The sequence below is a fragment of the Simochromis diagramma genome, unplaced genomic scaffold, assembly GCF_900408965.1.
Source record: "Simochromis diagramma unplaced genomic scaffold, fSimDia1.1 OVJJ01000321.1, whole genome shotgun sequence".
Lineage (NCBI taxonomy): Eukaryota > Metazoa > Chordata > Actinopteri > Cichliformes > Cichlidae > Simochromis > Simochromis diagramma.
Genome location: NW_024386772.1, coordinates 10307554 through 10322669, shown reverse-complemented (window position 1 = coordinate 10322669; position 15116 = coordinate 10307554). Strand labels below are relative to the sequence as shown.

The 15116-nt window shown below is 43.0% G+C and overlaps 1 protein-coding gene across 1 annotated transcript in view; it reads right to left on the bottom strand.

Moving 5' to 3' along the window:
* adgrl1a (adhesion G protein-coupled receptor L1a) overlaps window positions 1-15116 on the bottom strand; it is a 96017-nt gene that overhangs the window by 20477 nt on the left and 60424 nt on the right. Inside the window, 4 exon segments of the mRNA XM_040039852.1 lie at window positions 423-750; window positions 3243-3507; window positions 3713-3920; window positions 13525-13539. Coding sequence (XP_039895786.1) covers window positions 423-750; window positions 3243-3507; window positions 3713-3920; window positions 13525-13539 — 816 coding nt within the window.

Here is a 15116-nt window from a genome sequence, read left to right as displayed (position 1 = left end):
AACAACTCCAGATCTTTTATCTCTTTAACTTGTCATGGAATAACAAGGGGGTTAGGTGTCATCTGGTCACAGAACTGCTTGTTAGTCAAGTGTCTAATTACATTTGAGCCTCTAAAAACAAAAAAATGTCCGCAATAATTAATCTAATACTTTAGCTGAAACCTTTGAATTAAAGCTAATAGTCTTGACTGTTTGATTTAAAGTCCACTGTGGTAGTGTACAGAGGCAAATTTACAACTTATGGACCTCGCTGTATACTTGTTGTTGCAATCTCATATTTTACCACTCATGACTCAAAATATCTCATAATCAAAAAGCTAAACATCTATAGGAAAAAAATGCACATACCACACACCAGTATTTGCAACTGTACTGTACACATGATTCGTCTGTGTAAGCTATGGGATGAGATCTCTTCTTACCAGTGGTAGGATCTGGTGGTCCAAACTCCAGCGGGTAGCGCAGCACATTATAGTTGTTCCAGACATAAAGCTGGTTGTCTCGAGGATTATAGTCCACAGAGGAAATATACTGATAGGGATTGGGAAAAGCAATGGTGACACGTTCCTCTCGAGCATGATTGGTATTATAGGCAAACGCCACCAGGTCACCCGTTGCTTCACTGTCATCGTCCTGGTAGACTGATCGCACTGCATAAAGCACTCCGCAAGCCATGAAGGCGTTGGACGCCATCCTCTTGTCAAAGCTGGTCTCCCAGGTGCCTTCAAAGCGCAACGTGTAAGGGTTCACCTGTGGGCAAAGAGGAAGTATTCAAATGGCTAGTTTTAGCAGGCTTGAATCAGCAACGTTTTAGAGGGATTTTTACTTTTTATGGTTGTTAAAAAGGTTCAGGAAATTGCGCCATTTAAGATTAGTTCAATGGTTCGTTTTAAATATCTTAACATCACTCAGTTAGTGGAAGTTTTAAGATCAAGACAGAAAGATAGATGTTGGAAACACAGTCTATATAAAAGATGGATGTAGCCTCTGGGTCTGAGGAGTCAGTATTCAAGTACCTTAATCCTACATTCCTTCTAATGCCAGCAGGGGGTGACTCATCTTGTTGCAAAATAAAGACCAATTGCATTGAGGTTTATGAGAAAATCACCCCGCTTCTTACTTGATGTAACCTAAATGTAAATACCTGCCTAATGACTTTGTGATCCCCTTCTGTATTTTCAGGTCTGATTTAACACAGCATAATGTTTATTTTGTTGTTATTAAAGTTGAATAGACAGTCTTGGATAAAGCAAGTTAGGCTTGAGGGCTTGGACTGAAAATTCACTACTGAATTAGGCATGCAGCTAGGTGTGTTTCTCAGTGGATCTGCCGAAAGCCAAAACACAGAACTTGAGATTGAAAACAAGTGAAGAAACCGACGTGTAACATCACAGTAATGATGACGTCATCGTCAATCTCCGACAGCTTGGCAATGACAGAAAAATCTGAAGCCTGTCCATCACCAGTCACTTAATTTTGACACATCAGATGACTGATGGTGAATCTGAAGACCAAGCCTGGGATAGCCTTAATTAAGGATGCGCCAGTCTGCTATTTAGATCGAATATCAGTCTGATACTGATCCCAGAAGCTGGTTTGGATATTGGTGACAATGAGCTGATCCAGTGACATACCTAAGATAGAGCAAAAGAAGCTTTTAATAAAGGGTCAGCAGCTTGGAAGTTTTTATTAATAGTTTCTATTTGTATGTTTGGAAAAGTCTTCACTTAACTGCCAACTATGGTCAAATTGAGTTCACATGACTGAAAAGATCTGCTTGCTCATTCACCTTCACTCTCACTATGTCTGCTCAGAGGCATTATACAAACTAGAAGGACATTGGCTCATTTTAACAATCACAGGAAGCTTTTATTATGCTTACACTAACATTACACCTGTCATCAACTCAATTTATATTATTTCACTTCAGCTGAATCTTTTCAGCTCTAGTGTGTGAGGAGGAAAACGCAGAAAGGAGCTCAGCTGTGAATGACAGCAATACGTAGTAGCTTAATTACTCTTATGTTCAAATAAAAGGAAATTTATTGTGGGTTTTTTTTTGGCATTTCTGATTTCACTAATAAATACAAACGATTCAGTAAATTAGTTAGATTTTATTATTTTAGGCGAGCTGTTTTAAGTTGACCTTGATGTTTCCGTACACATATAAGAATAATTCTCAGTCTCTTCCTTATAGTGAGGAATACAGATTACTAATATAGCACTGGGATTATCTTGGTACAAGGCATCAGATTAGAAATGGAAGAAGTTGGATCAGTGCATCCAAAGCCCGGCTTGATTTTGAAAAAAGCTCCCCATGCCCTCTTAAACTAATATTTTTTTTCCCCTTGTATTAGGTACTGTGTTTGAGTTGTTTTTTTTTAAAAAACCCTCTTAAATACGACTCAGTACTCAAAATAACAGGTAAAATTATATATGCTCCTCGTCTGGCTTTTTTTTTTCCAAAACATTGTAATAAATAGCAAAACTCCCCACAAAATAAAGCATTTATTTCTGTTGAAAGTTATCGCTTTCTTGTTTGCTACTTTGTCACTCCATTACTCTGCACTGTAATAGCTCATGCAGGGTTTGATATTTCAGATTGATAGTTTAACATATACGCTTTGAAAAACAATTTCCTGGTAAGGTCAAAGATAGTGATAATAAATGAGACACGACTATCTGAGCAACACATTAATTTTATACCCTTTTTATATAGGAACTTTCTGCCTGATTGCGGTTTTGTTGGCTGAGAAACAAAGAAGCAACTGGCATTAAAATACGAATGCTTCACGTTTACGGTCATGGATCACATTTTGAGGCTGCAGAGTGAGCAGGGCAAAGTAATGTGACTTTGTATTACAGAGGATGAAGAGTATTATATGTTTAAAGTGCAGAAAACAATTCTAAATCATTCCCACAGTTTTTTAAATGTAAGTTATTAAATCCAACACTGCGGGGCAACTACAAAATAAATGAAATATTTACCATGCTGGAGGGGATTATTCTTTCTCACAATTGGATTTGAAATTCAGCCTAACCTTTTGCAGATGATGTTTTTGTGATTCATTTTTGGGGGCCAACAACATCTCTTTAATCTTATTTGTCAGTGCACTTGTGTAATCTCAATTCAAGTGTGACATATGACCTTTTGCCTGACTAGTCAGATGAGATTTTAACATAATCCACTCCCGCATTTATAATCCACACCTCATCCCCTTCTGTGCAAACTGCTCTCCCACCTGGCTGACCACCAGTCGTCCGTTGTTCGATTCAGTGGCGTAAATAACCCACAGGCCGTTCTCATCCACAGCCAGGTCAATGTCTGACTTCCCTCCCCAGCGGTAAGGTGAAGTGTCATGATAGTTGGCGTTTGTGACAATCGCCTCTCCACTCTTGATGCGCGTACGTAGGTCATACTTGACTATGTTTCGTGTGCGTTCTTTGTTGTAAAACACCGCCCCATCGTACACAACAAACCCCGTGCCGTCAACTCTGTTGGGTAACCTGTTGAGACAGAATCCAGATGAAGAAATCACTTCTCCAATTCTCCATTCTGCATGGCGATGCCCCCAAGATGGCTAATGGCAGGCACACAGACACCACAATAAGAGCATTCTGCTATCGCCATCCATATCCACATCAAAAGCCAATAAATCGATACCGCAGCAGATGCCATTTGATCATCCAAGACAGTGGGAGGCGCACTCACTTGTAGGTGGTGGTGGCTCGGCTCTGTTTGAAGTCTTCCCAGGAGGCATACTCATACAGCATGTCGGTGCGATAGGGGGTCCAGGGCATGACGTACAGACGGTCCCCTGACTGTAGCGGGTCCTTACACCATGCCCCCGCCTGATGCTCTGCCTCCTGCTGAGAGCTGGGCACCTGCACCCGCAGCAGTGTCCCCGGACACACAAATACTGGAGCAGTAGAGAAGCATTGGTGCAGAGAGGAGGAGAAGAGGGAATAAAAGGAAGAGACAGAAAATGAAAACAGAGCATTGAAAGAAATAAAAGATATCAAGGCAGTGGGAGGGGTGGGAGAGAGGAAATGGGAAAAGGCCAAAGACCATTGAAAATAGAACAGAAGAAAAAGACATGGAGGGGTCGAGAGAAAGATATGAGGAGATAAAAATAAGTTGAGAATTAAAAAGGAGACAAAGAGTAGGGGGAGAATGGAGAGATGGGAAAAGGGGAGTAAGGTGAGGTACATTATCAGATTTAAAATGAAGGAAAACATAAAAGCTCGTTTGTAGAACTTCAGCATTGTGGTTGGAAACCATTTGGATATGATAAATGGGAGATTTCTGGCTGCCGCCGCAGTTTAAATGTAGTCTCTAATCTAATTCATCTTGGCCTACTTTTTATTTGATTGTGCATTTTCTATTCCAAAGGCCTCTGTTTCTTTGCTCTGCCACTGGGTGGTAAAACAGTAATTGTGGAGCTTGTTTTATTAGGACTCAAATTTGGCTCTCAGTCAAGAGTAAAGCCTCAAAGAACAAAAAAAGTATCCTGGGGTAAAGATGTGAGGTTGGCTAGGCCTCCCCTTCCTCTGCAACTGCAACTCAACATCACCCACTCACAAATATTCCACACAAACAAATACAGACACAAAGTCTATTCCATACGGGCAAGTACACGCAAACAAAAACAAGTGGAACCCCTGCACACCATCCATACAAAAACAAGTGCACACAAACACACACACACTGAGGAAGTCTACTTCAGGCATGTGGAGGTCACCCACAGGGGACTGCTATAAATTAGCTGGTTGATGCTGTGTTATCCTGCTGGATGGCGAGAGCACCCTGGGACCAATGGGAGTGTCTGGTTATCTATGAGGAAAGCTGCTGGCATCCTCGGCACAGTGACATCACAGCAATAGAAAACAAAAAAGCATGAGGGCAAGAGAGTGAGAATGTTGGTGGAACTACAGAATAAAACATCTGACGAGCCTGCCACATTTCCCCACCGGTTTATTTATGAAGTCTCTTTGGCTGGGGGTAACAACAGAACCGGACACTGGTTAGTCACCTAAAGACTTAACACATCTTAGGCCTAACTGGACTCGGAACAGATGACATAAAGAGCCCATGGATACCAGACAGACACTGGAATTCACACAAGGATGGTGCACAACATGCACGCACACACCCACAAGCCATACAGGCACTGTCACACAGTGACTGTTAGAGTGATGGATCAGACGAGGCTCAAACTGTTTTGAATATTGCATGGAGTCTGGTGCAGGAGGGGAATCACAACAGTAAGATGGAGGAGTTACTCCAGGCTTCTGGAAATCCAGCTGTCTCTTTCTGCTTTCTGTCATACTGCTGTTGATAGTGGATGGTGCTCTGTGGTGCTGGACCACTTAGGAATTAGCCTGTTCTGTCTGAGAGGTCCAACAGGGATTGAGACCGGCAGCCAAACACGAATCTAATCAAACTCAGGCATAAACAAACACTGAATACAGACTCTTCACAAGAGGGAAGCTTGTCATGCTCCACTGTCAAACCAAAATGTTTGCTAGAAAGTACTGATGCCTGAGGTGTTTGCTTTGCAAATATGAATGTGGGTGACTGAAATATGCAAAATATTTTTGAGAGCAATAGTTAATCTGGCACTGTGCTCCAAAATATTTTCAAACAAAGGCTGCGAAGGGTAAAATATCATCGGAGTAGATAAAAATGAGTGTGGAGGGAAAAACAGCTATGCACAAGTAGGACATCCCCTTAAAAGTGCAATGGTACTGTAAATAGAGAAATAAACTCTATTAAGGAAGGCTCTGCATGTAGGTGACCCATAAACAAAGCCAGGAACAACTCTGCCTCAAGGTAAAATAAAGGACAAAGAAAAACAAACATGTAAGCCTAGTCTCTACTGTTACAGAAAGGATGACCTAATAGAGAAGTAAGTATTAAAAGACATGCAAGCATCCATCCCTGTTGCCATATTACAGTAAAATTGAAGGCGCAGTCGAGCAGAGGACAGTGTAAATGTGTAATGACTCATAGTCCCTTATCCAATAAATATATTGGAGATATATATATATATATATATACTAGGGGTGCAACGATATTCGTATCGATATTGAACCGTTCGATACAGTGCTTTCGGTTCGGTACGCATATGTATCGAACAATACAACATTTGTAATTTATTTTATCAACTTTCCTTCTGACGATGCTGTCTGTGTTGAGCGCTCAGTGAATCTGCGTTCGACTACTCCGCCTAGGCTGCACTGTCGAGCGCAGATCCACTGAGCGCTCAACACAGACAGCATCGTCAGAAGGAAGAGCGCAGGGCAAGCCAGCGAGACAGAAGTTAAGCTCTCCTTGCAACATGGACCTCCCCGACTCTCATTCAGATCTGGCATTTGGAATTATTTTGGTTTTCATGTAACGTATGACCCTGAAGGTAAGCGAGTCATGGACTAAAGTAAAACAGTATGTTGGATGTGCCATGCAATGCTCAATTACGTGGGTGGGAACTAGTGTGTTAGCGCAGTTAGCTCGTTAACGTGTTGGCCGTCTAGCCCCATGCACGAGGCGATCGGCGGTAGCTCGTTAACGGAGATTTGCCGTGTTGTGGCGTTAAGGTCATTTCAACGAGATTAACCTGAAAGCACTAGTGGGAACACAACGAATATGACTGCACATTTACGCCGACATCATCCTAGTGCAAAGACAAAAACAACAAGCATGCTACTAACTTTAGCCGAGTCATTTAGACAGCTGTTAGCACATGATTCTCCTTATGCTGCTGAGAATATAGCCCAGAAGAAGCGGATAGTATAGCTTTTATTTTGGAAAGAGCCATTTCTCTGTAATAAACTCTCTTTTCCAAAGATGAGTGATTCCTCAATCAGATACAGGGCTTGCAATATCGCTAGCCTGACGTCCCGGGGCTAGCGATTTTTTCAGTCGGGCTACCAAAATCTATCTCTTCCCTGCCCATCGGGCTATTGTAGGAAGGAAAAATATATGTCAATGCTTTTGCATTCTTTCAGAAATGTAGCTGGGTAATTATGTCATTGGCATCGGTGAGCCACTGTCAATATGTGACATATTGAAATCGCGTTTGAATTTGCGCTTGTTTTTTTGCTTTCACTTTGCAATCGTGCGAACTGTGTATAGAGAGCGACAGCACTGATCTGTGAGTGATGATAATTTGTGCACCAATTCCTCTGACATCGTCTTATTAATCGTTAGCTTACTATGCAAACATGACAAGTGAAATCTCCCGCAGCAAGCTTAAACATGTGAGAGGTTGATCGCGCAGAGAATCGCTGAGCTTATGTGAGTGCGTGTGTAAAAGCAGCAGGATATATATTTTAGTTCTGCTGAGCCAAATAAGACAGGTCAGGGTGAAGAAGTGACAGCCAAAGAAAAGCTTACCACAAAACGGAGAAGTTATGACAAATCAGACTATAAGGCAAAAAGAAAGTGCAGCTTTATGGTTTCATGGACAAAAGAATTTCTGTGGCTGCAATATGACGAGCTATATAACCGGGGCTGCACATAAGTGGTCCGCAGGTGCGCATTCGCTGTCAAAATAAAAAACACGCACAAGGGTTAGGGTTAAATTTAAAAACTGTACTTTTGAGTTAAAATATATATTTATAATTTTAATAAATGACAAATTAAAAAGGCATGAACATTTTTTTTGTATCGAAAAAATATCGAACCGTGACACCAAAGTATCGAACCGAACCGTGAATTTTGTGTATCGTTGCACCCCTAATATATATATATATATACATATACATATACATACATACACACACACACATATATATACATACATATATATATATACATATGACAGAATGAGGCCAAATTATAATTTTTGGATTCCACAGGGTAACAGCTTTATAGTCACACAGAACCAGCACATGTGTTGGACTGTCACTCGACTGAGTGACACAAGTTAATGGGGGTGGATGGAATTTAAATAACGTCACAAAATAACACTGATTCTGGATGGACTGGTGGGTGGATGGATGGATGGACAGAGCAAGAGCTAAGACTAAATATATCTTAGTTACTGGATTTATGCTGTTGAGTCAGTGTATATTGGTACACAAACCACCTTTGCTGCTATCATCAAATTGCGCTGGCTTTAACAGTGAATTAACATCATAAATGTTAAATGTCAACCAACTGTTTTCTGTTGCACATTACATATTAGCATTTTTGGTATACAACCTGTGAATACCAGCTTTGACCTCTCTTGTATTTGAATTTAATCCGTTGTTATACAAGCATTCATATTAAAATCCCCGATAGACAGTAATGAAAGGTTTGAGATTGGAGCTTTGGTTGAAGATGACTTATGTGGAGATGAGTCACGGCTGGCTTTATTACTTGCAGGTAACAGACAGAGAAGAACAAGAATCATTTATGTCTCCAATATAGCTACTGTCTGCAATACAATTTACTCTCAATAAATTGTGCCCACCAAAGTGTTCTCCCAAAAATACTATGTGATTCTGCTCATTATTGCACCTAACCTTCCAGCCATGGGGTAAATTGGCAGTAGTCTATTTTCTTTTGGACTCATCACCCCAATAACACTGCAGCTCAGCAGAGAGTGTCTCTCTCTGACTGTCATTCTTTGCTTTCCTCCTCCACGTTCCACTCTTTTGCTGCTTTGTTGTACAATCAGTGTGCGTCAGTTTATTCTAATGAACTGACTGTTGGGTGGGCTCAGTGTCAAAGGGGCTCTTCAAAGGCCTTTAGGCTGTATACACAGGCCATGAGGTACACATATACACGCACCCATTCACACACTCACAGGGCAAACAAAAACAGTGGCCACGCTTCACACCCTGCAAACCCTGCCTAGGGGGCTTCATTAACTCTGGCCTGCGCTTCTCAGCCTTTCCGACTGCTCTCCTGTTTACCAGCTTTTTCTGCCTCCCTTTCTCTCGCTCCTTTTAACTGTGAAGGGGAATTGTAGCAGCTGGGAGCCAGAGCAGCAAAAATCTAGCTGTAGAGTATAGTACAATAGGCTATTATGTCCACAGTTTGAATGAGGTATTAGGCATTAGGCAATAAGCATTAGGCATAAGTCTTGAGATTAGGTATTATCCCAGTCTGGCTAGATCAGGTTAGCTGTAGTAGAGCCATCTGGGATTATGTGAGATAAATAGATTAATTCTTGTTTGGGTGAGGATGGAAATCTTGGAGTCATGATCATCCCAATGAAGTCACTAGGCAGCGAAGACAAAACCACTTCTTTACCCTATAAACTAGCCAGATGGCTAATGAAACTTACCTTATCAGGATTAAAACCCAGGCTGTAGCTATCATACTCTAGCATGCCAATTACCACCGCACATACTAGGAAATGCTGCTGTAATAACTGACTATTTATCTCCATAATCCCTTTCCCGTGGAGGCACAGGTCAGCTGTTACATGTCAATATGAGGCTGGAGTGTAAAGTGATGAAAGCTCCGGAACTTTCCTGAAAATGACAGTGAATTTCTCCCATTAGTGTCTCTCACCCATTTGTGATCGACTGTTAACACAATTAAAAGTGAACGCTGACAGCTTTAGGCTAAATTTAGACTTTTCATTTTCGTTGTCTTAAGCATGCTGTTTCAACGCTCGATGTGACAGCGTCATGGTGATGGTTAATGTCTGACTTTGATGATCTAAACACCCCCTGCCAATAGTTGGCAGCTGTTTCTTAAGTGGTGTCCTTGTGGGTGCTTTTATTCCCACTATATATATTTATATTTATTTTACCTAGAGGGATCTGAGGGCTGTGCTGGCTCTGCTAGCCCAAGCCTTTGCCCAGTCCAGTCCACAGTCATGGCGTGCTCACAGGACTGACTGCTGAGAGCGTGCTGCTCTAATTGAATCCCCCACCTGTTACTGGCAGGTGCAGTAAATGGGCAGCAGGGGGCAGGATGGAGCATGGCATGGTAACCCGCATCCATGCTGGACAAGTTAATGGGCTTTAAGAATTAGTGTGTGCGCATGAGTGTGCAGTGCAGTGAGTCTCCTGATGGTATGTTGGTGCATTCATTAGCCCATAAGTGTTTGTAGATGTGTCTCAGTGTGTATGTGGATGTCCGTGTGCTTGTGTGGGTGGGCATGCATGTTGAGAGAGAAAGAAAGAAGCACAAAGAGAGAAGAAGTGTGAAGAAGGATGCGAGCGTGTTCTGTGTGTGCAAACAAGAAGATAGTGGAGTAAGAGAGAGTAAATAGGTTATTTCCTGTGAAATGAGAATTAGGAGTGAGTTAATTTGCTGAGGAGTGACAAATAGTGACAGAGAGAAGAGAAAAATAAGGAAAGAGAAGGCAGGGGCTCGCCTTGTGTTTCCGCTTCCTTTTAGACTATAAGGGGCGTAAGGTTTTGGGAGTAAAAACACAGTACAGCAACAACAACCATACACAGACATGAAGCTTGAGGACACACACGCTCTCAGAAAAATGCATGCAGGTACACACTATCCAGACAGTTGAAGAGGCAGGTATCAAACTGAACCTTTATCAACCCAAACATTCACCCCAGAGAATACCCTTCACTGAGACCAAAAGAGGGCTACAGCAAGAGATAGCACCCACTGAAAGCAAAGTCTTTTCTATGGCGTGAAGCTGACACTGAGTGACAGGAAAGTTGATCAGGACGAGGTTGCAAAGGATACAGGCAGCAGATACTGTAGAAAACAGAGGGGCATACCCAGAACAAGCTGACTGAGGCTTGAGAGGTAAGGAAACAACAAGCCTGCACAGCTGAAATATTAACCGAGCCTGCTACCTACCCTCACCCTCCCTCTGCTCTGAATCAGGTCTCCTAGACATACTGTCTCTCCCTAACAGCCCTGAAACCAGCCGCTGTGTTTTGTATTCATGACCAGCTGCTTCACTCACTCACGTCTCTGTTCTTTGGCTCTAACAATGCAATGGCTTCTACATGTACAGTCAATCCTCCCAATCTTCTCCCTGTGCCACTGAAAAGAGTGTCTGCGCTGCCACGGTCACATGACCGTGCTTGTGTGTGGTGGGTCATTCCTAATGAGGGGATGCTGCCTGACTCATCGTCTCTATAGCAACCACTTTTCCTCCCTTTTGCCATTCACAGCCATTCTTTGTATTTTTCCTGTCACACAATGCAGTGGTTTCTCACTCATTCCCTCTCACTTCTCTAAGTCACATGTAGGGTTGTTTGTGTAAGTAATGGTTCTGTCCTCAGATGGTCTCCAACTCCACCCTCCACGGTGATACTGGGATACTGCTCAGCAGTCTAACACTGCTTCCTTTAACTGCTTCTTTTCCTTTATCAGCAAACAAACTGGGGGTAAGAAAAGACAGTAGTTTGGTCCTGTCATAAAGGAAATACTACAATGACGTGGGTTGTTGGGCTGCTCGACTGTCAGCAAAAAGGGTGAGAAAAGAGACAGAGGGAATGATAGGAGGGGAGAGGCGGCTAATGCCGACACAGTCATAAAATTGCCTCATAATAGGTAGGTTGACAGTGTGGTGGACATTCATTGAACAGTGGCATCAACACCAAGAGATACAAGTCATCAACCCAAGAACCCAATCTGTCAATCAGCGGATGAATCAGTAAAGATTATTTGTGACAGACATGGGCAAAACACAACTTTGGAATATTACTTCAGCCACGCACAGAGAAAGGAAGAGATGGATAAAGTGGACATGGGTAGGAGGGCAGACAGGGGAAAGGGTTATGTATTTAAGTGTTAGTGGGAAGGAGAGCAGTAAATAAATAGAACCAGTTGGTTTAGGTGGAAGCAGGAGGAGGGGGGTTTTGACGCTTTCTATTCCACTGCAAGCAGCAGACTGAGCTAAAATGGCTGCTTGCGGTGAGAGAAAAATGTGACAATGATCTATGCTAATGAAAACCACAGACACAACAGACAAAGGAGTCCATAAACCAGGTAATGGTAACCTCTAAAGGAGTTAATTCCTCCAACATATGGATCCAGATACGGTGCCAGGCAGGGAAACGGCTGAGACAGATGTAAGTAGGGTTTCAGAGAGTGCTGAGAAGGGTGGGGACCTGAGAGCGGGGGGAGGGTACAGCCTCATGGAAACTGCTCTCTACCTGATGTGTGCCGTGCCAGGTCTATCTTTGCTTTTTAGTAGCTTCTGATTGTGGCTCCTGGCCATGCTGATTGGGGCTTTTTAAGAGAGCTTGCGGCAAGGCCCGGCTGCATCAGAGAAGCCATTACGAGAAGCCGAAGCCCTCCCTACGGGGGATACACCTCCCTCCACCATCTCCTCCCCTCTCCTTGAACACATAAGGAAGTGGATGGAAGGGATGGACTGATGTGGACATGTACTGGTGGAGGAGGGGAGGAGGGGAGGGCAAGACAAGTTTATTGTGCATGTGCAATAAAGAAAACAGAGAGGTGGCGGGGATAAAGTCTGCAAAGAGGTAGAGAGGGCAGAGAGAAGAGGAGGAAGAGCAGTGTAAGACAAGATAAAAGAGCCTGCAGCTGCCTGTGATGGTCAGATGTGATCTGAGAGATAAACCAAGCAGTGGGAAGAGAACAAGAGAAAGGAAGGGTGAGAAACACAATGGAGAAAATGTGTTATAAGTAAGGGGTAGTGAGAGAAGAGGAGTTAATGGAAACGTGATTAAATAAAAATGAGCAGAGAAAAATGGGAGAAGGACACTGAAGTACCTGGAAATGGGACACTGAGGCAATGATCTGACAGCAACTTTGCCAAGTTACTTTGTTATCTTAACAGATTTGTTTTGTTTGTTTGGGTTTTTTTTGCTTTAAGATTTCAACAACAGCAAACTTTGAATCTGTCCTGAGAAACTAAAAAAAAAGAAGGCAAGAGATAAAGCATGGGAAAAAAAAGAGCAGCTGAATAATGTGAAGAGAAAGAGGAGAACGTGTTTTTTTTCTCTCAGATCTGTAGGGACAGATACACTGAAATATCGAAATGAGTGAACAGCTACTTGCGAAATGCGAATATATGAGATTTGAATAATGAGACAGTTCTATTGTCAGGCTTGTGAGGCAACAGAGTGAATATGAAATATGGTTTCTAAAAAGGATGGGAAAAGAGGAAAATATGCCATCCATGAAATGACACAGATGCATGTTGTCTGTACATTTAGGCTGAGATGTGCTTCTTCATACAGGAAAGGAATGATGTTAAATTCTCGTTTATCTCTCTTAGATACGGGACTGACCTTCTGTGATGCTTCTTTTCGTTTGTGTGTGTGTGTGTGTTTGTCTGTGCATGTGTTTGTGTGTGCATGAGTGCAGGTCAGGCTGGTGTCATCAGAACCAAGGAGGAAATCTAGAAGGACTTTAGAGTTTTGGTTACAAGTCAAAGAGAGATAGAAAGAGAGGAGCAAAGGAGACGATTAGAGATCGAGAAAGAAAAGGGAGGGATATCAACATCAAACATGACCACTACACAAGGTGCTGGGTTAGGAGGGAATATGGGGGAGGAAGGGAGACAAGGGAGGAGGAGGAGGAGGGAGAAAGGGGCGAGCTGTGGTTGTTATGTTCATTGTGGTCTTTACCTTTTTGATCCACTTCTATTCAAGCATCGGAAAAAAGGAGAAAGAAGGAGACAGAAGGAGATAGAAAGATACAAGAGAAAGACAGTAAGAAGGAGAGAGAGAGAGAGAGGGGGGGAAAGTAAAGGGAATGAAAGAAAAAACAGGTGCAGGAAAAAAGAGAAAATTGAGATTAAATAAAGCGCTGTCCTTTCTCTCTCTCTCTTTTGTTTTTTTTTTGTTTGTTTTTTTTTAAAGCAAGTTATCTGTCTGTGTTATGGTTGGCTACTCAGAGAAAGGATGGCTCAAATGGAAAATGAGAAGGGGAAAATGGCCTGACCTGGGTTTAAATCCATTTCCATTTCATTTCAGATTTATCAATAATCCCCCAACAACACAATCCACCCCCAACCACAAACTCTCGACCCCACCTCCACCCATCTTATTGCTACACCGCTCCCTCTCTGCAGCCCTGCTTTCCCTCGTGCCCTCGTGCAGCTTCAGAAACCTGGCGGAGAGAGAAAGTGAGACGGGCGTCTTTGTGCAACAGTCGTCTTCTGCTGTGGAAATAAGCAAGGAGCAGAGAAGGCAGAGAAATAGATAGAGAAATGGGAGATGGTGAGGTGGTGATGAATATGCCTCTATCTGTGACCGGTTATCTTCGGAGAGATCGTTGAATCTCTGTCTCTCTTCCACTCTCTCCGAGTGCAGTTTGTGTTGACATTAGAGCGGTCCCTTGATCTACAGAAAGCGGTGCTTTTGGCTTTGCTCAATTTACAGAGTCAGGATGCCTGCTATAGAAGCCAGCAAAAACACTCAACCCATCGACCATCTAATCAATGGGGAGCTGCTGGCTTGCCTGGCCGAGACTGGCTCATCAAAGAAAAAAAGAACAAACAACAGGGGAAAGGGAGGGCTTGACAGAGTGTAACGCCTGAGAAACACAGAGGAACCGCGAGGCACAGTCGGGGGGGAGGGGAGGGAAAATAAAAAAAGGGCAGACACAAAAGAGAGATGAGAGAAATATCTACAGCGGGCTCATCACACACAAATCAATAGATTGGTGTGTTGAGTCACGCTGAGGCCTTAGCTGACACGGGCAGGTAAGGCGTGGTTCCCTCAATATCCATGACGCTGGTAGGAGTCTGCTTGTGTTGGGGTGTTGAGGGAGGTTCACGAGCAGCTGGAGACTATTGGAGAAGCAAGCAAAAATTGCAGCTCCGCCTTTCACATTACAGCACTCAGCTTCTCTCCATGTTTGCTGAGGCACCAGTGCCGTGAGAGTTGTTCTTCTAATGTCTCGAGAAAGACGTGTGTCAAAAGCCGGTGGTGGATCCCCTCTGTGAGCGTGATTGTCATGTATGTGTCGTGGAAAGTCCCCGGGGAGCGCTGTGAAATTGTCACGACACCTCACCGGGTTGTCCGTAAAGATAGGGGAAAAAAGCGATAGCAAGAGAGAGGGTAAAAGAGAGAGAAAGAGAGTTTTACAAAGACAAACAGAATAGAAAAGAAAAAAGAGTGATAGCAGCGGTTGCCTTAGCTGTGTGGGGGATGCACCTCGGCAGAGGCGGCATCAGCATCAGCAGCCACATGATCATTTATCATCATATGCCAAG